Source organism: Anguilla rostrata, chromosome 15 (assembly GCF_018555375.3).
Source record: "Anguilla rostrata isolate EN2019 chromosome 15, ASM1855537v3, whole genome shotgun sequence".
In the NCBI taxonomy this organism is placed as follows: domain Eukaryota; kingdom Metazoa; phylum Chordata; class Actinopteri; order Anguilliformes; family Anguillidae; genus Anguilla; species Anguilla rostrata.
In genome coordinates this window covers 1,795,920-1,819,718 of record NC_057947.1, presented here as the reverse complement: position 1 = coordinate 1,819,718, position 23,799 = coordinate 1,795,920, and the positions used below count along the sequence as shown (strand labels likewise).

At 41.1% G+C, this 23,799-nt stretch overlaps 1 protein-coding gene and 1 long non-coding RNA gene across 4 annotated transcripts in view; both read right to left on the bottom strand.

The window, feature by feature from the left end:
* Positions 1-2,343, bottom strand: part of LOC135240538 (NACHT, LRR and PYD domains-containing protein 3-like) — a 32,629-nt gene extending 30,286 nt beyond the window's left edge. The window contains exons 1-2 of the mRNA XM_064310133.1: positions 2,034-2,343; positions 1,468-1,804 (exon numbers count right to left, since the gene is read on the bottom strand). Of these exons, the coding sequence (XP_064166203.1) occupies positions 1,468-1,786 (319 nt within the window). The 5' untranslated portion in view covers positions 1,787-1,804; positions 2,034-2,343. The remainder of the gene's footprint in view (positions 1-1,467; positions 1,805-2,033) is intronic.
* The window catches only part of LOC135240546 (uncharacterized), a 132,769-nt gene extending 109,308 nt beyond the window's left edge, over positions 1-23,461 (bottom strand). Inside the window, exons 1-4 of one of the 3 annotated variants that reach the window (XR_010325713.1) lie at positions 23,195-23,461; positions 17,301-17,363; positions 9,234-9,358; positions 6,247-6,630 (exon numbers count right to left, since the gene is read on the bottom strand). This is a non-coding gene — a long non-coding RNA (uncharacterized LOC135240546). Of the gene's footprint in view, positions 1-6,246; positions 6,631-9,233; positions 9,359-17,300; positions 17,364-23,194 lie in introns of those variants that run through there. The other 2 variants (XR_010325714.1, XR_010325715.1) reach the window with 2 other exon arrangements.
* Positions 23,462-23,799: the final 338 nt, after the last annotated feature.

Sequence of the window (23,799 nt, the reverse complement as noted above, 5' to 3'; positions counted from 1 at the left end):
ACAAGACAGTAAAAACGCAGATAAAACACTTCTAACGTGGATCATTTTAAGCCATGTTATCTAGCTTTGTTGTGATAACATGAGAGAAGGATTGCTGTTGGAGAAGTGAATCAACCAACAGTTAGCGTGGGTAACCTGCACGAAAGCGCATTGTAGTTTTTTTCACGTATTTCATCCAGTCAATTTAATTTCATCTAACGTTACACTTGATTCACTCTTTGGCTCCGCTAGATAATGTCTTACTATTTGAGATCATGTAGTAGAAATAAAATAAGAAAATATAATTAATTTAACTTATTGAGAAATATATAATAAGAAATAATGAGGCTGTGTCAATAGCTAATGCGTTATTGCGAGCGAGTGTGTCATCTAGTCACGCGTCAGAGCGCGTTGTAGTTATTTTCACCACCGAATTCTTATGGACAGGGAAGCTCGCTAGATAGTCTTTCTTTGAGATCACGTAGTAGGAATAAAATAAGAAAATATAATTAATGTACTGAGAATAGATACTAAGAAATAATAACAAATTAATAACACCAACAACAATAATAATAATATTCATCAAAATACATGTTGGAAACTGGAAAACTGACTTTTTTAAATTCATTTTTTATAGATGGCTGGAAAAGAAAGGAGTAAAAGCAAGGTGTGGAGTTATTTTGATTTCACACACTTAAAGATGGTGTTAATATATAGGCTATATATTTAATATCATCGTTTACTTTATCTAAAAAGTTCTTTGTGTGCTTATTTTTATTTTTATTTTGTTGTATGTCTTCTGTTTTGTCATTTAGAAGTAGTGAGCCTGCATTCAATAAAGAATGTATGATTTCAACACATTAATCTATTTGACTGCTTTGTAGTAAATTCAATTAGCTAATCTTAAAACCTAATATAGAGCTTGTTTTGACTTGTTGGTTGATTCCACCAGCTTTCTGTAGACTGACCTATCAATGAATTTGGCGAATTAATGACAATTAGGATAGGATAAATGGGTCATCATATTCTCGGTCTGCACATCTGCAGACGCACGATTAGGACTTGAACACCCTCTTGCAGGGTCATGCTTTTGCTTTTGGAATGAGCTTCTTTACAGCGTATGACACCCGGAAGTCCTTATAATCTAATACTTTTATCATTTTGGTTCTTGTATACAAACTCAGGGCAGTCTGTCTGATGGGACAGTAGTCTAGTTACTGGCTTTTGAGCAAAAGATTTAAACCCCTCTCAAGGACATTTAATCGTGTTCAATTACCTTTCCCCGTATTCACTGTTTGAGGCAATATTTTAATAAATGTAAACGCCTTTGTATACATGTTATTTGTGGCATTTTATATATGTGATATATGTGTCAATGTAAAACACTATTATGAAAGTGTAGATGCTATAAATCATTGTTAGATTTACTATCTAAACTCAGTTCAGAATTCTAAAGGATACACAGTAGCAGTGAGGGAAAACTCTTACTGTGCTCACCTCTCTCCAGTGAGTCGGCGAGATCCTTCTGCTTCATGTTCCTCAGGATGTGGAGTGTGATCTTCAGAGACCTCTCACTGCCACAGGTCTCCAGCATCTTCTCAACTATGTACAGGGCCTCAGGATCCTCCGGCTCTCTCTCAGTGCATTCTGGGTAATCAGCAATTTGATGACTCTTGAACAATTCCTTCATCTTCATAAACTTAGCCGGTACAGAAGGATCTTCAGACAGACTCTTTAAGCATTCTGGACAATCCTGACTCAGATGGCTCTGAAACTGTTTCAACTTTTTGTCCTTCTTCAGCTTCATCAAAGTGCGCAGGAGAGACTGAAATAAACACATGAAGAGGTGTGCTGTATCAGTGTGAAATAAACACATGAAGCGGTGTGCTCTATCAGTGTGAAATAAACGCAGGAAGAGGTGTGCTGCATCACAATAATAACACATGACAAATAAATACGTCATAATACATGTGAACCGTAACATTGACATTTTGTGATGTGACTTTATCCTGGATTAAAACATGACTCCTTTATATTGGCCAACTCAGTCATACCTGCAGTCTTCTAGGGGAATCCCCCTCCTGGAGGGGTGGCTGTTAGGGGACAATGGCTAACCTTTAAAGACACGGCTGAAGATAATATAATAGAGTGTGTGAATAGTCATTCAATCAGAAACTCACAAAAACATGCACTGTAGCCCAATAGAGAGGATGTTTGGAATGCTGAAAATACACTTCAGATGTTTGCATAAGTCAGGTGGAATTTTACAATACAGCCCTCAGAAGGTCTGAATATTCTTTATGGCGAGTTGTGTGTTGCATAACGTTGCCAAAGTCATGGATGCCTCAGACACAAATGAGGACACATTATAGGACTTTAGAAGGTGTGATGCTGAACTGTATGTGCTGATGCATATTAATGGACCGAGATACCCTAGCAGCACGGGCGAGGAGGAATCAGCTGGCAGAAGAGTTGCTTCATCTACAGCCAACCAAGCAGACAGAATGGTTCATTTGACTGAAAAAATTCACAACATTGCCCAGCGAATACTTCATTTATTTCAACACTTTAAATCACCTTTTTATGATTTATTTCAAATATGGTCTGCGGGATTCACTGTGCGTGATGGTTGTTTTTTAGATCTCCGAATTTTAATGGACTCACGCAGAAACAGATCTTTTATGACAGAGGTAAATCTGTCTTTTCTAAGTCTTTTTAAATCCACCATTATATTATCAATCCACCAAGGTGCAAGTGCAGGTGGCTTTTAGAGGGAATGGGAGATGATATGCTGACTGGTTTATTACATGCTTATGCCCAAGACACACCTATTAATTAAGGCAGTTAGTTCAGCCCATTGGAACCGTGTGCCTTACATTGCGCTCAAATAATCCACTATTAAACGAGTATAAGTGGGTCTGGACACAACCTAAATATGTGTGCCACATGCTTTAGACTATGCACTAAGATCATTAAAACAGAGCAATTTTTATCACATTTTTTAAATATTTAAGTAAAAAGCTGGTTTTGTGAGGGTGGGGAAGTGTTGATGACCACACGCAACTACAGTGAATTCAAAAGGGGGTTTCCTTAAGTAACCACCGAAGTGGAAACCACTAGGTCTCAGTAAGAAACTTGAGGGGGATAACGAAAAGAAGACTCAACTTCTAAGGGAGAATATCCCAACACAAAGTAATAGTCTCAGCGGGAGAACAAACTAAGGTGTAAGGAGTGAGTAGAATTTTAGTAAGACTGCAGTGCAGTCGGGAGAAAAGCAAAGAAAAGGTGCCTCGTAACGAGGAAGGCAAAAAAGACGTATTAAGGAAAATAAGGAATAAAGCTAAGTGACTAGTAGGACCGAAGTCTTACTACTAATCAAAACAAAAAGCTATATTCAAAATCCTATGCCTTTTTCCTTACCACACTTTTCTCTAAGAGAGCTTTTCTCTGTACCGCCTATCGCGTACGTAAGTAAACACTAAACCGAAGAACGGATTTCCTGTGAGCGTATATAAGTTCTCTAAATCACGTGCAAACAATCGGTCGTAATCAAAAGCAATCACGGAGCGCCCTCAGGCGGTCCTGAAAATGACCACACTCAGTTACCTGAAACAGCACTCAGTTTCCTCAACAGGGATACTGAGTAGCCGATTAGCACGGAATGGCGTCGATTAGCACAACCCAAGACGCCGCATAGCAAATGGAATAAGGAACCATGACCGGTTTATTGTGTTCATATGAAATTCCACATTGGATGGTCATGAATAATATAAAATATGTGCAATATGTTATTAATGTTAAGAGCAATGTTTAGCACATGTAAACATTACCCTTGCACTACATTATATAGGCATTAAATACTGAATACTCAAATGAATTAACTGCACAAAAAACACACATAATAACTCATACCTTTTTTGCAGAAGATAATTTGTCTGAACTCTTTTCTTCAAAAGAGCTGGACTTCAGTGACTGCTGGATCCTGTGAACAAAACATAGAGACTGAGCTTCCAGTTAAACTCATCCTCTTACAGCAGCTCTAACTCACAGCACGTGGAGACAGAGCTTCCAGTTAAACTCATCCTCTTACTGCAGCTCTAACTCACAGCACATGGAGACAGAGCTTCCAGTTAAGCTCATCCTCTTACTGCAGCTCTAACGCACAGCACATGGAGACAGAGCCTCTAGTTACACTGATCTTCTTACTGCTGATCTAACTCACAGCACATGGAGACAGAGCTTCCAGTTAAACTCATCCTCTTTCTGCAGATCTAACTCACAGCACTTGGAGACAGAGCTTCCAGTTAAACCCATCCTCTTTCTGCAGCTCTAACTTTTGCAGACACCCTGGGATAAATGCCAGAGAGAAGAGTTGCAAAAGAGGAGAGAGTGGGAAGAAGTGTAAAGGCTCTGGAGCAGTTTTTATATTAAGAGCCTTGCTCAAGAGCCCAATGAGAGCTTTTTTAATTTTGTGTAAGGACCCAACTTCATCTCTCCAGATATAAGTCAGCATCTCTACATCTCCATCACAGGCTCAAACCAGCAACTGTACAGTTGCCAGGAGGACACCCTACCACTATCTACACCTTCCAGATAGCAAGTGACTCCGGGCTGGATCTGCACTGATTCTGGCCTTAAGTCAGCAGTGTAGTGCCGAAATCGGTGCAGGTCCAGGCTGAAGTCGTTTGCCATCTGGGCTGAATACGACATAATACACCCACCTTCAAGTGAATGTAACACGGGGCACCCAACCTAGCCCTCAAAGTTGTCAGTGAAATTTAGGTTTAATTAAACAGTGAAGTGTCAAAATGAACCTGTTCATTTACCTTGAATCACCTGGTAACTCTCCTCTGAAGTTGAGTACCTTATCCATTGACTCTCCACTCCTCATAGACAGACAGCTGGGAACAGGTGACCCTGCTCTTTCTACCTGGACCCTGTGAACAAAACATGGAGACAGAGATTCCAGTAAAACTCATCCTCTAACTGCAGCTCTATCTCACAGCACATGGAGGCAAAGATCCAGTTAACCTCATCCTCTTATTGCAAGTATAACTCACAGCACATGGAGACAGAGCTTCCAGTTAAACTCATCCTCTAACTGCAGCTCTAACTCACAGCACATGGAGGCAAAGATCCAGTTAACCTCATCCTCTTATTGCAGGTCTTACTCACAGCACATGGAGACAGAGCTTCCAGTTAAACTCATCCTCTTACTGCAGCTCTAACTCACAACACATGGAGACAGAGCTTCCAGTAAAACTCATCCTCTTACTGCAGCTCTAACTCACAGCACATGGAGACAGAGCTTCCAGTTAAACTCATCCTCTTACTGCAGCTCTAACTCACAGCACATGGAGACAGAGCTTCCAGTTAAACTGATCTTCTTACTGCAGATCTAACTCACCGCACATGGAGACAGAGCTTCCAGTTAAACTCATCCTCTTACTGCAGCTCTAACTCACAGTACATGTAGACAGAGCTTCCAGTTAAACTCATCCTCTTTCTGCAGCTCTAACGTACAGCACTTGGAGACAGAGTTTCCAGTTAAACTGATCTTCTTACTGCAGATCTAACTCACAGCACTTGGAGACAGCTTCCAGTTAAACTCATCCTCTTACTGCTGATCTAACTTTTGCAAATACACCCTGGGATAAATGCCAGAGAGAAGAGTAGCAAAAGAGGAGAGAGTGGGAAGAAGTGTAAAGCCTCTGGAGCAGTTTTTATGTTAAGGGCCTTGCTCAAGAGCCCAATGAGAGTTTTTTTATTTTGTGTACAGACCCAACTTCATCTCTCCAGATATAAGTCAGCATCTCTACATCTCCATCACAGGCTCAAACCAGCAACTCTACAGTTGCCAGGAGGACACCCTACCACTATCTACACCTTCCAGATAGCAAGTGACTCCGGGCTGGATCTGCACTGATTCTGGCCTTAAGTCAGCAGTGTAGTGCCGAAATCGGTGCAGGTCCAGGCTGAAGTCGTTTGCCATCTGGGCTGAATACGACATAATACACCCACCTTCAAGTGAATGTAACACGGGGCACCCAACCTAGCCCTCAAAGTTGTCAGTGAAATTTAGGTTTAATTAAACAGTGAAGTGTCAAAATGAACCTGTTCATTTACCTTGAATCACCTGGTAACTCTCCTCTGAAGTTGAGTACCTTATCCATTGACTCTCCACTCCTCATAGACAGACAGCTGGGAACAGGTGACCCTGCTCTTTCTACCTGGACCCTGTGAACAAAACATGGAGACAGCGCTTCCATTTAAACTCATCCTCTTACTGCAGCTCTAACTCACAACACATGGAGACAGAGCTTCCAGTAAAACTCATCCTCTTACTGCAGCTCTAACTCACAGCACATGGAGACAGAGCTTCCAGTTTAACTCATCCTCTTACTGCAGTTCTAACTCACAGCACATGGAGACAGCTTCCAGTTAAACTAATCCTCTTACTGCAGAACTAACTCATATGACATTAAATATCTGATTCATGCATTTATATCTCTTCCTCTCAGTGCTGAGGTTTCCTCCTTTGGTCTCTGGCTCCTCTGACAGACTCATTTTTGAAAACAGCGCCCCCTATCTAAGGAGATGGGAACACATCAGACCAGACTGGACCACAAGTGGCTTCTAACCCAAATTAGCCTGTAAACACACATGAGAACACACTGAACACTCACATGAACACACAGAGACACACACAATATAGCGTAATTTTGACTGGATGCAATGCAGAATTTAAATGGGCCCTGAACATGTACTACACAGACATCTCAAAAGGAGTGGTGTCACCCTTGAAACCAAAGCTCCTGAGCGTGTGTCAGGAAGAACACCACAGCGCACTAGAAACAGTGTGCCGAGGCTTGATTAGTTTCAGCCATGATCACATGATAAATGACGTCTGAAGCTTCATTCGGTACGCACAACCATGTGACCGCTTTGGTAACTGACTCAAAGGAAGCAAAGCTTTGGCGCAGGTTTCGTGGGTAGAGCAAGCAGTTCATGTCAGTTGTGAGCTAGTGAGTCACGATGACTGGTTTAAGAATCCGAGACATTGTGCAGAGATGGAACCAGCCAGAAACAAGAGAGCGGTCTGCAGTTTGGGAGCATTTTAAAATGATATCAGCAGCTAAGCTTTATCCTCCTGAGACCCAGGGGAAAATAGGTTCAAAATTACATATTTTTTCTGTATTTTTTGTATATATATATAGTAATACAAATAAAAATACAAATATAAAAAAAATAAAAACAATCAGTTAGGAATAATGCTTTATAAGTGCAGTTTTACTTATTATTCCTGAAATTTTAAAAAACTAATTTTAACTCTGGAAAGACCGCCAGGTCATGCAATCTCACATCCACATTTATGACATTTAAAGACCATTATGTATTATAGACACAGAGACAATTCAGCTGTTATGAAGGCTTGAAGACAGAACTAGAAATGTCATGTCCTCCACAGAGGACAAACATGAAAGTCTGTCTCAGAAGAATGAGAAAATGATTATATGAATACATACAACAATAATCTTTTATTTTAATGAACTGTTCAATGTTGCATAAGCACATCCTCTCCCCATTTAATAGTTATTACTCCGAAGTTTCAAGGTGGACACGACGCTGATGACTATCTTTTATAAGTCTTTACTTGAATCTTTTTTAACCTTTAATATGATCTGCTGGTTTGGTAACCTAAATCGTAAGTGCAAGAGTAGACTGGCCAAGATTGTAAAATTAGCTGGCAGGATCATGATACAGTTGACCCCTCCCAGCTCTATCAGATGGGATCTATAAGGCCCAGTCCATTCTGAGGGATTCCCAGCATCCCCTGTTCAATTCATTTGTATTACTTCCCTCAGAGCGCAGATATACACCGATCAGCCACAACATTAAAACCACCTACCAAATATTGTGTAGGTCCCCCTCGTGCCGCCAAAACAGCTCTGACCCGTCTCCAGCTCTGAAGGTGTCCTCTGGACCATACATGCAGAAATACAAATATACCAGAGGCTCTGGTATATTTGTATTTCTGTATATATTTGTATCTACTGTATATTTGTATCTGATATTTTGATTCTACTGTAAATTTGTATCTGATTGTGTTACTTCATTGTCTTTTATGCTGCAACAGTGCAAATTCCCCCGGGGATCAATGAAGTACACTACTACGACAACTTATTACATTATTGGTTTTTATTACATAAAAATTTAAAATGGATTACATTATTGGGAGTTATTACACTATTGGTAGTTTATTACATTATTAAGATAAGACATACTTTATTGAACCCCGTGGGGTAATCTGTCCTCTGCGTTTGACCCATCCTTAGTTACCTAGAAGCAGTGGGCTGCCACAGGGGACCAACTCCAGTTCTGAGGCAAGTGCCTTGGTCAAGGGCACGTGCAGGAGCGCACCTAACATGCATGTCTTTGAGTGTAGGAGGAAACCGGAGTACACCCACGAGAACATGGGCAGAACATCCGAACTCCGCACAGAAAGGCTCCAAGCCGAGATTCGAACCCACGAACTTCCTGCTGCGAGGCGACAGTGCTAACCACTATGCCACCATGTCCTATCTAGTTGCTACAGGGCTATAAAAAGCTAAGATATTGTTAGAGGGTGAATTATTTCCACGTGATTTTAAAAACTCTCGATGGGTCAAAGTGGATTTGGCGGCACAAGGGGGAGCTACACAATATTAGGCAGGTGGTTTTAATGTTGTGGCTGATCGGTGTAGGCTCCCTATTTTAAAATAGGATCCCTATGTTAAAAACAAACAGGATTAAACACTCTTTTATCCCAAGTGTCACTGGCTTTCTTAAGTTATAATCATGGTTTTGCAATGATTTTAATGTTTATATAGTTATTGCTATTTATTATATACTATGCTGCAGTACAAACTGCCCCATTGGGACAATAAAGACTCTAACACCAAACTTATATCCTTTGTGTTATATACCGGCACATTTATTTGGAATACCCCCTCATTAATGCAAATAGGCTACTCCTAACCGCACATTATGTGGCTGTAACTCAATGTAGACATTACATTACAGGCATTTAGCAAACTCTCCTATCCAGTGACTTACACAACTTCTTTTTTCTATAATATTTTTTAACATTACATCCATACAGCTGGATATATACTGAAGTAATGCAGGTTAGGTACCTTGCTCAAGGGTACTACAGCAGTGTCATACCTGGGACTCAAACCTGTGACCTATAGGTTACAAGGCCCGCTCCTTACCTATTAGAATGGGCAAGATGTATGATCTAAGCGACTTTGACTGTGCCAGATGGATGGTGCCAGATATGGTGGTTCCAGCATCACAGAAACAGCTGCCCTCCTGGGATTTTCATGCAGTACAGTCTCTAGAGTTTACAGAGAATGGTGTGATAAACAAAAAACATTGTTAATGAGAGATCAGAGGAGAATGGGCAGACTAGTTCAAGCTAACAGAAAGGCCACAAATGAAATAACAGCTATGCTTGGCCAAAGAGCTCTAATGTCATCTCTCAGGACCACAGTAGATGAGACAAAGGAGACAATTTAGATTCTTGAAACTGTTGATTACTCCCAGCAAAACCATTTTTCCTGAAGCCATTCCAAATAGCCTTTTGGCATGGAGGTAGCATCTAATTTTGGAGCATCTAATGTAGCAATTAATAGAAACTTGGTGACCCCCCTATGCAACCAAGTTCTGTAATTCTCCAACTGTGGCCACTGGATATTTCTTTGCTCCCTGAACCATGCTTTGCTCCATTACTAGCGCAATTAGAATTAAAAGATGAAATTTTCATTCAGTGCAAACAGCTGCAGTTTATTTGTAATAACATTGTGGCAAACACGCCTGCCACAGGCCACCGAAGTGGCTTTCTTTGGGGCCCTCCAGCACAGAGACACAGGGAGAAGATGTTCAGACAGTCCACATTTATTCCACGAGGGTTTGGCAAGATGGTAACAGCCAAATGAGCAGATGTAAAAACCCTGTCATGACAGAGAGCTCCCTGGTGTGGGTGGGGATGGCAGATTTAACCTGTGCGCAGTGATTACCTCACTACGCACAGGTGCAGCCACTCCTGTTCCTGGGTCCAATTAGCCTGGCCAATTATCTAATTCTTCACCAATTATCCAATTGGCCAGGTCTAATTAGCTTGACCCAGGGCAGGTGTGGCTGCTTAAACCAGCCATCCCCACACCACATACCCCCAACGCCAAACTGAGGCCAGGGAGAATCCCTGGCCGAAGCCTACCCCCCCCCCACCACCCCTGCACTCCCAACAAAGCAAAAGACAAATAAAAATAAAAAACTGTAAACACGCTAAAAAAAAAAGTCAGGGTGGGTGGCCCCGGAACAGTCCAGTACATGCTGTGCCCCTCCTTCTGACGACAAGGCAGCCCTTCTTCCTCCTCCCTCCCGGAGCACGGGAAGTCCTGGGCTGCTCTGCTGGCTGGTGGGGGCGTCACCGGCTTGGGCTGTTCCAGGGGCTGTGGTGGGGTGGCTGGGCTGGTGGGCTGGTGGACTGGCCGTGTGGTGCTGGGGACCAGGAACCCTCGTGGCTGTGGTGGCCGCCAGTCGGCTCTGCTGGCAGGCGGCTGCAGGCTTATCCCCTCATGGGCTCCGGGCAAACCAACCAGGCCAAAACAAAGAACTAAAAACAACCAAAACGGACGAGAAAGGAAGCAAAACGGCGCGGCCACCGCTCGTGCGCCGCCCGTGGCTGACCCGCCTTCCCGGCCAAGTCCAGCTCACGGCGCGACCACCTCTCGTGCACCGCCCGTCGCTGACCTGCCTTCTCGGCCAGGTGCAGCTCCTCAGCATCCCAGCTGAGGATTGCCTCCTTCCCCTCCCTGGTCATCTTCAGCTCCCCATTTTTGGCCCGGAGGATCCACCCGAAGCCCTGTCGGGAACACCTCAGCCGCCCCTCCTCCAGTGTGCTTCCTGGCTGGCCCTCCTGTGCCTCTTTGCTGTGCCGGAGGAGCCCCACGTTGGGCGCCACTGTGGCAAACACGCCTGCCACAGGCCACCGAAGTGGCTTTCTTTGGGGCCCTCCAGCACAGAGACACAGGGAGAAGATGTTCAGACAGTCCACATTTACTCCACGAGGGTTTGGCAAGATGGTAACAGCCAAATGAGCAGATGTAAAAACCCTGTCATGACAGAGAGCTCCCTGGTGTGGGTGGGGATGGCAGATTTAACCTGTGCGCAGTGATTACCTCACTACGCACAGGTGCAGCCACTCCTGTTCCTGGGTCCAATTAGCCTGGCCAATTATCTAATTCTTCACCAATTATCCAATTGGCCAGGTCTAATTAGCTTGACCCAGGGCAGGTGTGGCTGCTTAAACCAGCCATCCCCACACCACAAACATGTTTACTCAATGGATAATCAACTGACTTTCCAACTTGATGAATACATCAACATAATTATGAACAATGATTTGTCAAAAAAGGCCTTTAAAATACAGCCAGTTATAATTAAATATAATGACCAAGCACAAAATATCATCAGCAGACATGCTATCAGTGACCTGTAACCAAAATAATACACACTGGCCTGTAACTGTATGATTGTACAGTGTATCTGTGGCTATTATTTGATGTTACAGTGGATAGAGTAACGTGTGTGAAATCAGATCTCATGATCAGATTCAATGAGAAAGAATACATGGATAAGCCATTTATGATTCAGTGGCCCTTAAATCTTTGTGGTATGAGGACTATGCAGTGTAAAAGACACACATTTACAGTGCACAGTGTAAAACATGCATACACCTATATGGACAATTGGGGGTATGCATGTATGGGCCACTTTATTTGTCAATGATTTCTTGTATTCTGAATCTGATCACAGAAATCTAATTTCAATGACAAATACTGTGGTCACTGTGACCATGTACTCCAGATGAAGAAAGAACTACTATTTCTGCCTACAAATTTTAAAAAGCCAACACTGAATTTTACACAACATAGAAGGTCCCTTAAGAATAAGAAACATCAGTGTCCCTGTTCTTGCTGAAACCATGCAACCATTTATGATGTCTGCAACAATGACAATTTGATGACACTCATAAAGCAACAGTAATACACTAAAAGCCCTTAAATCATTGTGACAAGGGAGGGGGGTGTATTTATAGACCATTTTATTTGTCTAAGATTTCTTGTATCTGAATCTGATCACAGAAATCTGATTTCAATAATGTATATTGTGGTCACTGTGACCATATACTCCTAATAAAGAAAGAATTACACAATTTTGTCTGCAGACTTTAAAAAGCCAACACTGAATCTATAATTGTACACAACATAAACGGTCCCTTCAGAATAAGAAACATCAGTGCCCATGTTCTTGCTCACAAGTGAAAACATGCAATCATTTATGATGTCTGCAATAATCAACTAAACTCTTAGTGTAGCAATGCTCAAAAAGCCAAACTTCTTACCGATGCCTGTGACACTCTGACCAGAAAAGGCTCCTGTAATCCATCTAGTGATAAGCTATTAGAACTCTGCAAAATCATTATTGCTGCTTAATATACTTGTTATTCAGATTATATTATGTTTGCCACAGCCCAAACATGAGATTACAGTTCGAACCAGGAAGCGCCCATGAGACGACAGTTTAGTGTGAAACTGAACTTCCACTACCATCTGGTGGCTGTTTAGAAGAACTACAATATTATTTTTACAACAGTCTTTTCTAGAACTCCACAGGTGTTCTTATGTCTTAATAATTGCAGTAGGTGTGACTGTAAACTAAAATGTTTTGCAAATAATTAAATGTTTGATTAATCAGAAAAACAGCTTTCATGTCTATATGAGTGCACATAGTGAATCACTGCTCCGCCTCAGTTCCTGTAGATTCAGTGGGAAACCTGCAGTGATTAATGCACTTCAGACTCTGCAGTGTACAGCTGCTTGGAGGCTTAAGGTAGTGAAGAGAAGTGAATGTTTCTGTATTTATGTATGCACTCCTGGCCACTTCTGCCTAGGCCTGCAGCCTTGTCCCAGTCTCCACATTCCCAGTTACCGTGGCGATGAGGGAGAAGAGCGATGGAGAGCTACGGGGAGGATGGAATGCAGCTCAGGGCCGTCCCAAGTGCACTCCTGAGAGGACTCAAGAAGCTCTGGCACCCACAATGGGCATATACTACCCCCGTCCCAGGTACTATACTGTGCTGTTGTGTTGTGTGATCTGAGAGGCCTAATTACTGATGTAACACGCGTGTGTGACCGCAGACAGAGACTCCATGCTTATGAGATGGTAAATGGTAAATGGACTGCATTTATATAGCGCTTTTATCCAAAGCGCTTTACAATTGATGCCTCTCATTCGCCAGAGCAGTTAGGGGTTAGGTGTCTTGCTCAAGGACACTTCGACACGTCCAGGGTGGGGTTTGAACCGGCAACCCTCCGACTGCCAGACAATCGTTCTTACCTCCTGAGCTATGTCGCCCCGAGATGTGACCTTATGAGGTGTGATGCTTCGAAACTACGATCAAGACTGAGACAACTTAGTGAGTTTTTGGAGAATGTATCTGCATGCTGTGTAGTGGTGCATATTGTACTAAATTCTGTTACAGTGGGAAAATGTCGTCTGACCTGATGATTTCCTGTCTACCGTAATGTACAAATGGAATGGTTCATAATAATGCAGAGATTATTTGGCATTCTGTATGGTACTTAGCATTTCTTATGAATGCTGATAAGTTGTCATTTAATTGAATTCCTCTGCATGCTGTGTAGTGTGTATCTCACTGGTGTATATTGTAATCTCATGAAAAACATGTTTTCAACATACAAAAATGCCAAGTTACTCACACATACAAAGCACAAAGTCATTCATTAAAACTGGCAAAATATAAGCCTGCCATTAAAAGTATTGAGATCAAAATGATGCCAAGTTACTGTACTACAAAAGAATATAGGCTATCTCGCCTCACCAAAATTAAAGAAGCTGTATTAAAAAGCAATGCTATCCAAAGTTTCCTAAACTGTTTCAAGTCACTCAAACAAAAGCCCCTTAGACACTCCTGGCATTTTCCTAATCATACGCCACACCTCCCCTGCCTCGATGACTCTCCTGGCCACTGCTCTCGCCCTCTGATACTCCAGCACAGTCTGGAGGAAGGTTCTTGTGCAGGACCCTGAGCGCAGGGCTGTGTGCTCAAACAGCCTTAGAACATTTTGGTGACCACCACGGCACCACCTTCCTCATCCTTCTCCCTTCAGTCTGAGGGACAGCAGCTGACAAGGCAGCTAACAGGACTTCAGATGATGCAGTTACTGAATCATCTATATCACAATCTACCTGGATCTGTGCTGCTCCAGTTTCACAGACCTGACTGAACACCTCCTTTTTCCCAGCGCCATCTACCCGGGGACACCCACTCCTCCCTAGATGCTTCTGTCCCTATTTTACACAGTATTAGATAACGGTCAGTCCCTACAGCTGAATCCTCCCAGACCTCCATTCATACCCACCAGCCATAGAGCTGCACACTAAGGTACTGTAAGGTCCAACACTGATGACGTCCCCAAAATAACATCAGACTGTGCACACCACCTATCATTCAGGCAAACCAATACCTGGCTATCCATAAATTTATCCACAACAGCACCATTTCTGTTAGCCAACTTTCTACCCCAAAGTGTATTGTAGGAATTCATATCTCCACTTCAAATCATCTTATTAGCCCTAAGCTGGAGTTTTCCCTCAAGGTAATGAAGGGGCAGGTCAAAACTCTGGTTATAAAAATTCACCACTACAGCATCATCCCCTGTACCCAACCATACCTCCTCCACCACTCATTCACTCTTAGCGCTTACAACCAGCTCTCTAAATGATAACCCATCATTCACAAAGGTGCAGCACCCTCCCCCCTGACCAACCTGCCTGTCCCTCCACACTGATCTATACCCTGATAGGACAAACTGCAGGTGTGCTGTTAGCCAAGTTTCTTCAATGCAGAGAAGGTCAGACAACTCAAGCAACTCTTAACCAAATTTTTTAAATTTCTGCCCATTGGCCACCTAACACAAGTAGAGACGTTTAAAAAACTCCAGTTGTAAACTAGACGGTCAATCACCACTTTGAGACGGATGTGCCATTGCTGGAGTCAACAACCCGGTCAAGTCCTCCACTGTCACTCCAGTTATCCCTAAATGCACACCTGCAGCATTCACAGTGATTTTTGTGCACTATCAGTTTGGGCAGAAATGTTAATTACATTAGCCAGAAAACCTAAAAACTGTACCTTGTCAACCATCAAAGTACCAGGCTGTCTGTCTGGGGCACCTGTGTGTACAGGCCCGTGTGTTCTCTTCACTGATCTCCCATCCTGCCTTATTGAAGGTGCTGTGGAACCACACACCTGTCTGACTTCCCTCACAGCTTCAGCATGTGATACCTGACTGACAGCCTTGTACCTGTATCTCCTGCACCTGCTGTTGCATTACACATCCCCTAAAGGCTGCACTGTGCCCCCCACCCCCACCCCCAATGATTACTGCAATTAGACCCAACCCCTCCCCCACACTGAGTAGTCATGGTTCCCCCCACACCTGCAGCAGCACCTCTCTACACACTGAAGTCACATGACCTAACCTCGAACATCTGAAGCACCGCAGTGGGGCTGGCACTAACAGCCTGACTGGATGACTGACATAACCAATCTTCAATCTCTCCAGCTAGTTTAGTCAGTCTCATCAGGTTAGAATCATCACTGCTTATGTCTGACTGAAACCAATACTTTAAACTCCTCACCCTCCACTCTCCTAACTTTGGCATTGCTTTTTGGGCTATCCCCGCCACTCTCGTCAAATGGCTTCCTCTTATTCCCCTGAACACTACTCCAAGAACTTCCACCCGCCTCTTCCTCCATTGGCTCTCCCCCGCAAAAAAAGGGTACCCCTCTGTTTTTAATTATTTTTCTGTTGTTACTTAAAAGTCGCTCTTAAGAATTCTTGGAGTTGACAGCTAACATGTCATAATAGTTATATCCTGTAGAAGACACTCTGTATCAGCAGTGATAGGAAAAACTATGGTTCTGGTGACGATGCTGTCACAAAGATGCTTTACAATGGCTTTACCAGGCCTGAACCCCCCAAAAAAGTTTGTGCTGACTGTAATTGCAGCAGCAAAATTTGCTTTCAACTCAGGAGACGTTGATATTTTTCAAGGTTAGTTCATCTAGTTTTCACAGTTAAATGATATCCGTACATCAACCCTGAAGAATATTCAAATATCAAAATGTGTAAGAATGCACATCTGAAGCTGGATTCCTCCTGAGATTTCTTTTTTCTGGCCACCGACCGCTTGAGTGTTTTTTCTTCCCATCCGGGAGTTTATCTTTACCTCACTGCTTGTTTTTGGGGGTTCATGCCTGGATATTGCCAAATATTCCTTCTGTTACTCTTTAAAACATAAATATCATGAATGCGGGAGAGAAAGTAACTGGATGTGCATTGTAATAACAGAAATATGATAGTATGTGAATATCAGGATGTGTATTACAATAACAGAAATACTGTAGTGTGTGAATAGCAGGGTGTGTATCATAATAACACAAATACTGTAGTGTGTGAATAGCAGGGTGTGTATCATAATAACACAAATGCTGTAGTGTGTGAATAGCAGGGTGTGTATCATAATTACACAAATACTGTAGTGTGTGAATAGCAGGGTGTGAGGGAGACAATCTTGTGGCAGCCAGGATCAAGGAATTTAGGCACTCATATAGTAAAATTATTTAATGAAATGTATGCCATTATTTCAACAATATATCATATTTAACAATGTTCAACTGCAGAAAAAATAGCTGAACATTTAAAGGGACAGATTCTAAATGTTTTAGCAATGACAACAGAATAAACAGAATAGCCTATGATAAGGTGAGCTGAATAGCCTTCGACAAAGCGAGCTGAATAGCCTATGACAGAGTGAGCTGAACAGCCTATGATAGAGTGAGATGAATAGCCTATGACAGAGTGAGCTGAACAGCCTATGACAGAGTGAGCTGAACAGCCTATGATAGAGTGAGCTGAATAGCCTATGACGGAGTGAGATGAATAGCCTATGACAGAGTGAGCTGAATAGCCTATGATAGTGTGAATTGAACAGCCTATGACAGAGTGAGCTGAACAGCCTATGATAGAGTGAGCTGAATAGCCTATGACAGAGTGAGCTGAATAGCCTATGATACAGTGAATTGAACAGCCTATGACGGATTGAATTGAACAGCCTATGACAGAGTGAACTGAATTTCAAATGGAAAGAAAGACAGCTCATGTGAAGGGGCTACTAGGGCTTACCTCTGTTAAATTTAGTTCCTTAGTTGAACGTTCATCCTGTGGAAACTGTCTCTGCTGTTGTCCCTGCAAGTATCAAAACGTGTCAGTTGCTCTGTGCCGTCAGTGGAACCATCGCCTGACCTAACTAGGCAACAGGTAACCGAATGTGCAGCCTTCTTCTCTATGGAGAACTATAAAACTGTAACACTAATGCTGCATTGCTTGTGTAGCTCTGTATTACCAGTTTGGCCTCAGTATCCTACTGTGCTTTAACTAAACTGTAGCAATAACATGCCATGTTCTGTACATTCTGCCCACATTTTACATTTCTACAATCTGCACAAATCCAAACTGCTTCATTATAGAGAAAACTAAATTCTGACTTCCCTGTCAACACAATGCTCATCATGTACAACAAAACTGTTTTTCTATCCATAAATCTCTGTTCAAGAGAAATAGGCTTCCATAAGCCTATTAGTGCCATGTGGGAAAATCCAGTTGTTACTAATGTGTCTTAATTATTTTCTTAAGAATAAGTTTATTAATAAATATGACACTAGTTGGAAAAGAAAGAAACTTTTCTGACAAAACCATGAACTGAATTTAACATGTAAATTGTTTAATAAACAGATATATTAATTTAGTTAAGAAATAGATTCACTGAAATAAAATCCACAGATGTTAGTGCTGAATTGTCTTTGTGTTTTTGCCTACATTACTTTTAATGTGGGCAAAAACACTAACATAATCAGTTACAGCTGTTATGCAATATTCTAAAGTTTATGGTGAGTAATTTCTGTTAATACTAAAGTTATTTATTATCTCCAATTTTTAACTGACTGGTTTTGTTTATAAGATTTGGTGTGGATTTTGCTATTATGATGTCTGTACGTTTGGTATGTGCCATTTCCAGTCATTGATTGTTTGTTTTCCTTTTTTAGACAATCTGTGAGGTTATTTGTTATTTGCATGTTTCTCATCGTATCTGTTTGTCTGTGAAATATTTAAAGACTCCTCTGAGACACATTACTTATTAGCACTGTGACAGAGAAATGGGCGTGGTTTTGGAAGGCAAATACTACCCGACCACTTGGCACCAGTCACCCTCGTGGACAGCCCCACCCTCCAAACACTAAAAGTGCATCTCGACGAAATAACAGAAAACGGAGCAGGACAGAAGGGTACATAATTTGGCAGTGGAGAGATTCTGCAAGGAGAGATCGTTTCAGATCCCTGTACAGTGCCTTCGGAAAGTGTTCAGAGACCCCTTTACTTTTTCCACATTTTGTTACATTACAGCCTTATTCTAAAATTGATTAAATTAGTTTTTATTCTCAAATCTACACACAATACCCCATAATGACAAAGCGAAAACAGGTAAAGAAATTTTTGCAAATTTATAAAAAATAATAAACTGAAATATCACAATTACATAAGTATTCAGACCTTTTACTCAGCACTTTGTTGAGGCACCTTTGGCAGCAATTACAGCCTTGAGTCTTTTTGGGTATGACGCTACAAGCTTGGCACACCTGTATTTGTGGTATTTAACCCATTCTTCTCTGCAGATCCTCTCAAGCTCTGTCAGGTTGGATGGGGAGCATTGCTGCACAGCTATTTTCACGTCTCTCCAGAGATGTTCGATCGGATTCAAGTCTGGGCTCTGGCTTGGGCCACTCAATGTCATTCACAGACTTGTCCCGAAGCCACTCCTGCATTGTCTTGTGCGTAAGATCGTTGTCCTGCTGGAAACTGAACCTTCGCCCCAGTCTGAGGTCCTGGGCGCTCTGGCGCAGGTTTTCATCAAGGAACTCTTTGTACTTTGCTCTGTTCATCTTTCCCTCGATCCTGACTAGACTCCCATTTCCTGCCACTGATAAACATCTCCATAGCATGATGCTGCCACCATGCTTCACCGTAGGGATGGTTTTGGCCAGGTGATGAGCGGTGCCCGGTTTCCTCCAAATGTGATGTTTGGCACTGTGGCCAAAGAGTTCAATCTTGGTTTCATCAGACTAGAGAATATTGTTTCTCATAGTCTGAGTGTCCTTTAGATGCCTTTTGGCAAACTCCAAGCAGGCTGTCATGTGCCTTTTATTGAGGAGTGGCTTCTGTCTGGCCACTCTACCATAAAGGCCTAATTGGTGGAGTGCTGCAGAGATGGGAGAACCTTCCAGAAGGACAACCATCTCCACAGAGGAACCTTGGAGCTCTGTCAGAGTGACCATTAGGTTCTTGATCACCTCCCTGACCAAGGCCCTTCTCCCTCGATTGCTCAGTTTGCCAGGGCAGTCAGCTCTAGAAAGAGTCCTGGTGGTTCCAAACTTCTTCCATTTAAGAATGATGGAGGCCACTGCGCTCTTTAGAACCTTCAATGCTGCAGAAATTTTTTGTACCCTTCCCCAGATCTGTACCAGAGGTCTACGTGACTTCATGGCTTGGTTTTTGCTCTGACATGCACTGTCAACTGAGACCTTATATAGACAGGTGTGTGCCTTTCCAAATCATGTCCAATCAATTGAATTTACCACAGGTGAACTCCAATCAAGTTGCAGAAACATCAAAAGTATGATCAATGGAAACAGGATGCACCTGAGCTCAATTTTGAGTGTCATAGCAAAGGGTCTGAATACTTATGTAAATGTGATTTCAGTTTATTTTTTATAAATTTGCAAAACAATTTCAAAAAACCTGTTTTTGCTTTGTCATTATGGGGTATTGTGTGTAGATTAAATTAATTTTTATTCTCATCAATCAATTTTAGGATAAGGCTGTAATGTAACAAAATGTATAAAAAGTGAAGGGTCTGTGTCACAGGTCGAGGTGAGGTGGACCCAAATGCAGACTCGGACAACAGAGTGGTGAAACTCCCATAGGAGATATTTAATTTGGAAGTACACAATACAGCAGGCAGTCTCGTAGTCAGCTCGTGCAAAGATCAAAACCAGAAAAATCCACCGGGGCAGAAGTACAAAATCGGAAGGCAAAATCAAAGTCGGTAAACAGGCGGATGTCAGAACAGGAAATCAGGAAAACAAAGACAGCAGGCAAAAATCGGTGGTCGGGAAAACAGGTAAGATCTAAACACGAGTCAAACAAACAAGAGCGTAAACACTGGAAAGGCACTGTAAACAGGAGGCACAATCTGGCACGGAAGAACAGGGTGACAGAGAATATATACCAAGGAAACCAGGTGAGTGAAATGAGAGATAATTGAACAGAGCGTGAACATGCAAACAGGGAACAGGTGAATGAAATTAGTGATTAGCCAGTGCATGAGAATGCGGCCAGAACAGGTGAGAGTGATCAGCTGAGGGGAGAGAGAGAGAAAGAGAAAACCACGCCCATACTACAAACCGAAACAAAGATTGTGCAGGAGAAAAACAGATAGTAAACTAAAAAGTGAAGTGACAACAGAAACATAACAGTCTGAATACTTTCCGAAGGCACCGTATGTGTTCTCCCACTTCATCAGGCATTATAAGAGAAGGCTCAGTGCATCCTCCCTTTGCTAAGATAACAGCACTAAGAACTAAATGCAAGGGGTGCCAAGAGTTATGACATGCATTATTTTCTCAATAAAAAATATAGTTTTTCTCCTCTAAGCAATGGTTTCACAATAAAACTATATAATCGTCTCATAGTGCTGAGCATAGAAAACATTTTATAAAGTGAATGTCATCCACATTTTTGCTCATATCAACTGACAGTGCCAATAATTCTGTATACACTGTAAAGGTAGGTGAATGCACATTCAATGAAAAGTCTGATTTGAGGAACCAACAACTGACATGTTCTGTATCGTTTTGTAGGGGAGGGTTTGTGGCACACAAAACCCACACTTAGGAAAACACTGCATTTTTATAACTAATGACAATAGTCCTGGTATACATGACCATAATTCGAATTCTTCACCAAATATCATAAACTGATTTTTTAAAAATTGATTTATTTTTTATCTGAAAGCAGACCTGTTAAAAGATCTGGTTCCCCACCTCGGTCCTGTTTCCCACCTGTATGCTGGTTTTCATTCTAACCACAATTGCGATACCAGAATTTTAACGAGCTGTTATTTTTCTTAATTAGGTGCTTTTCACGTTTGGATTATTTGCCCTCTTCAGCCACATTATGTCAGAAATAGCTATGCATGCAATGTAGAATAAATACCCCATGTTCACATTGTGCTTATTGTGCTATATTGCAAACAGGTCTACATAAAGAGGTATTTTAATTGAGGTATTTTAAAGACTGAGATGAATCAACAGGTTCCTATTCGGGTTATTGTACACGTGTTTAAATTATTTCTTAATTTCTGAAAACAAAAAGTGCTGTTATTTAAACATTGTATTTTAATACAAACACGCATAGACATGCTAACAATAAGAAGTCAAATGCTGTCCATATACGTTTGGTCACAAATCCAAACTGCCTGAGTACAGACAAAATTTTTTTTACTTTGACTCCACTCTCCAAATATTTATGGTGAGCACGCGTATTTGTTCACTGGGAAGTAGCCTACAGGGATTTTTTTCTTTTGTACATAAACACATAAACACACACACATTTAGTGGTAATGCACCTGGATATCCCCCCTGTGTAGCAGCCTCAGACTGCTGCATTACAATGTTTTGTGTAGAATGTTAGCAAGGTAGGTTGCGAACGTATATACTATACTATAGGCTAATCTCTTGTTGTCAGTTTTTTTTTTCAAATGTTACTGTATCTTATTGAAACACAGAAGACATGGTACAATATATAAAATAATAGGAAAAAAAAAAAATTACCAAAGATCAAAAGGTAAAAAAATAAATAAAATAAATAAAATAAAAATTTTTTTTAAAAAAAAGTAAAGTAAGGAAAAGAATAGAGTGAATACAGACATTCCATAGTCAGTAATAGTACAAATAATTAAACTAATTAAACTAATATACATTAAGATATACAATAGTAAAGAGTGAAATTAACCAATTATTTCAGTTACATTTCAACAGGGGGTTCTTCAAAAAATTTTGTAAATATTTTATCAACTTTTTACTTTTATTGTCCTTTAGTATTTTAATTGACGATAGAAGTGAATCCAGTTCAATCAAAAAGAGACGCAAGGCAGGACGGGAGTTAGAGAATTTCTGTTCATGAACAAAAAAATTTGCAATAAGAATAAAGAAGTTAACTACATATTCCAATGTTTTATTATTTTCGTTATCATAATAACAAACAATGTCTTTTAGCATGAATGAATAAGTAAGATACTAAATCTTCCCAGAATTTCTTTGTTATTTCACAGCTATAAAACAGATGGACAGGAGTTTCATCAGCTTTATTGCAAAAAGTACAAAGGCTGTCAATATCTGTAAATTTAGCCATAAATGCCTTAGTTGGATATATTTTGTGTAGAAGTTTAATATGAGTCTCCTTGGTTTTATTAGAAATGCAATATTTATATGTCTCTTGTTGTCAGTACCTATACATGTTTGTTGCCTGAAGACGTAGCTAGCTACTACCGGCAATATCCCTATCATTGTGCTTCATACATTATAACATTCGGCAACATAAACTTCACTTAGCATGTTTCAAGTTTTTTTAAACAGCATATTAACCCATAAATAATTCCCCTTAAATCACATTTAACAGATAGGCCTATACACAGGTCCCGAGAAACCTACTTGTATCCAAAGACGCCGCAGATCCAATCAAACCAGATAATTATTTATTATTATTTCATTACTTTACTTTACATTACATTTATTTGGCAGACGCTTTCTAAAGAGACGTACGTTATTATTACGAATGCCACTAGATCGCACTAGTTCGAGTTGGATTGCAAATAGCCTACGTCATGTCCAGCGAGGTAAATATTGTCATGAAATATACAAAAATGCATTAGTAAACCGTTTATTTAAACTTAAAAAACTTACTTCTGTTTTCGGTCTCAAATGGGGAACCTGATGATAGCCTAGTAGGCTACTCCTCGTGTATTTTTTTGTCCGTTTCCAGTTTTACTGAATTAAGCGTGTTGCGATTACTATAGCTTTCCCCTCACCTGTTCATCTTCAGTTTATATTCTCTCCATCCTACTCCACTACAGACTACTTACTCCGTTCTTTTTTCAGTTTTTAGGCTCTCTGCGTTCTTCTCCGTCTTTAAAATGGCATTTGAGTTTGAACACTTTCAGTTCCACAATTAAACATTTTTTTAAAAAACCCATCGCACTCCCGCAGTCTCCTGACATTGACGCATGCACTGCCTCGTGACCATGGTCGTATGTGCTGATGTTTGTGTATTAATTTCCGTTTTCACTACTTGTTATCTCCGATTCTTATATGTTTATTTTTGTTTATAAGTTTGTAATTATTGTGTCTGAATGTTTCTGTAAGGTTACTTGTCATCTCTATGCTTCTCATCATATCGGTTGTTTGTGAAGTTTTTTTTTTCTAAATCGAGGAGCTGATTTTCCATGGCATTTTCTCTTTACAGATTCACTTCCTAGCTATCTAAAAGGAGCTGTGGGACATGTTGTTTT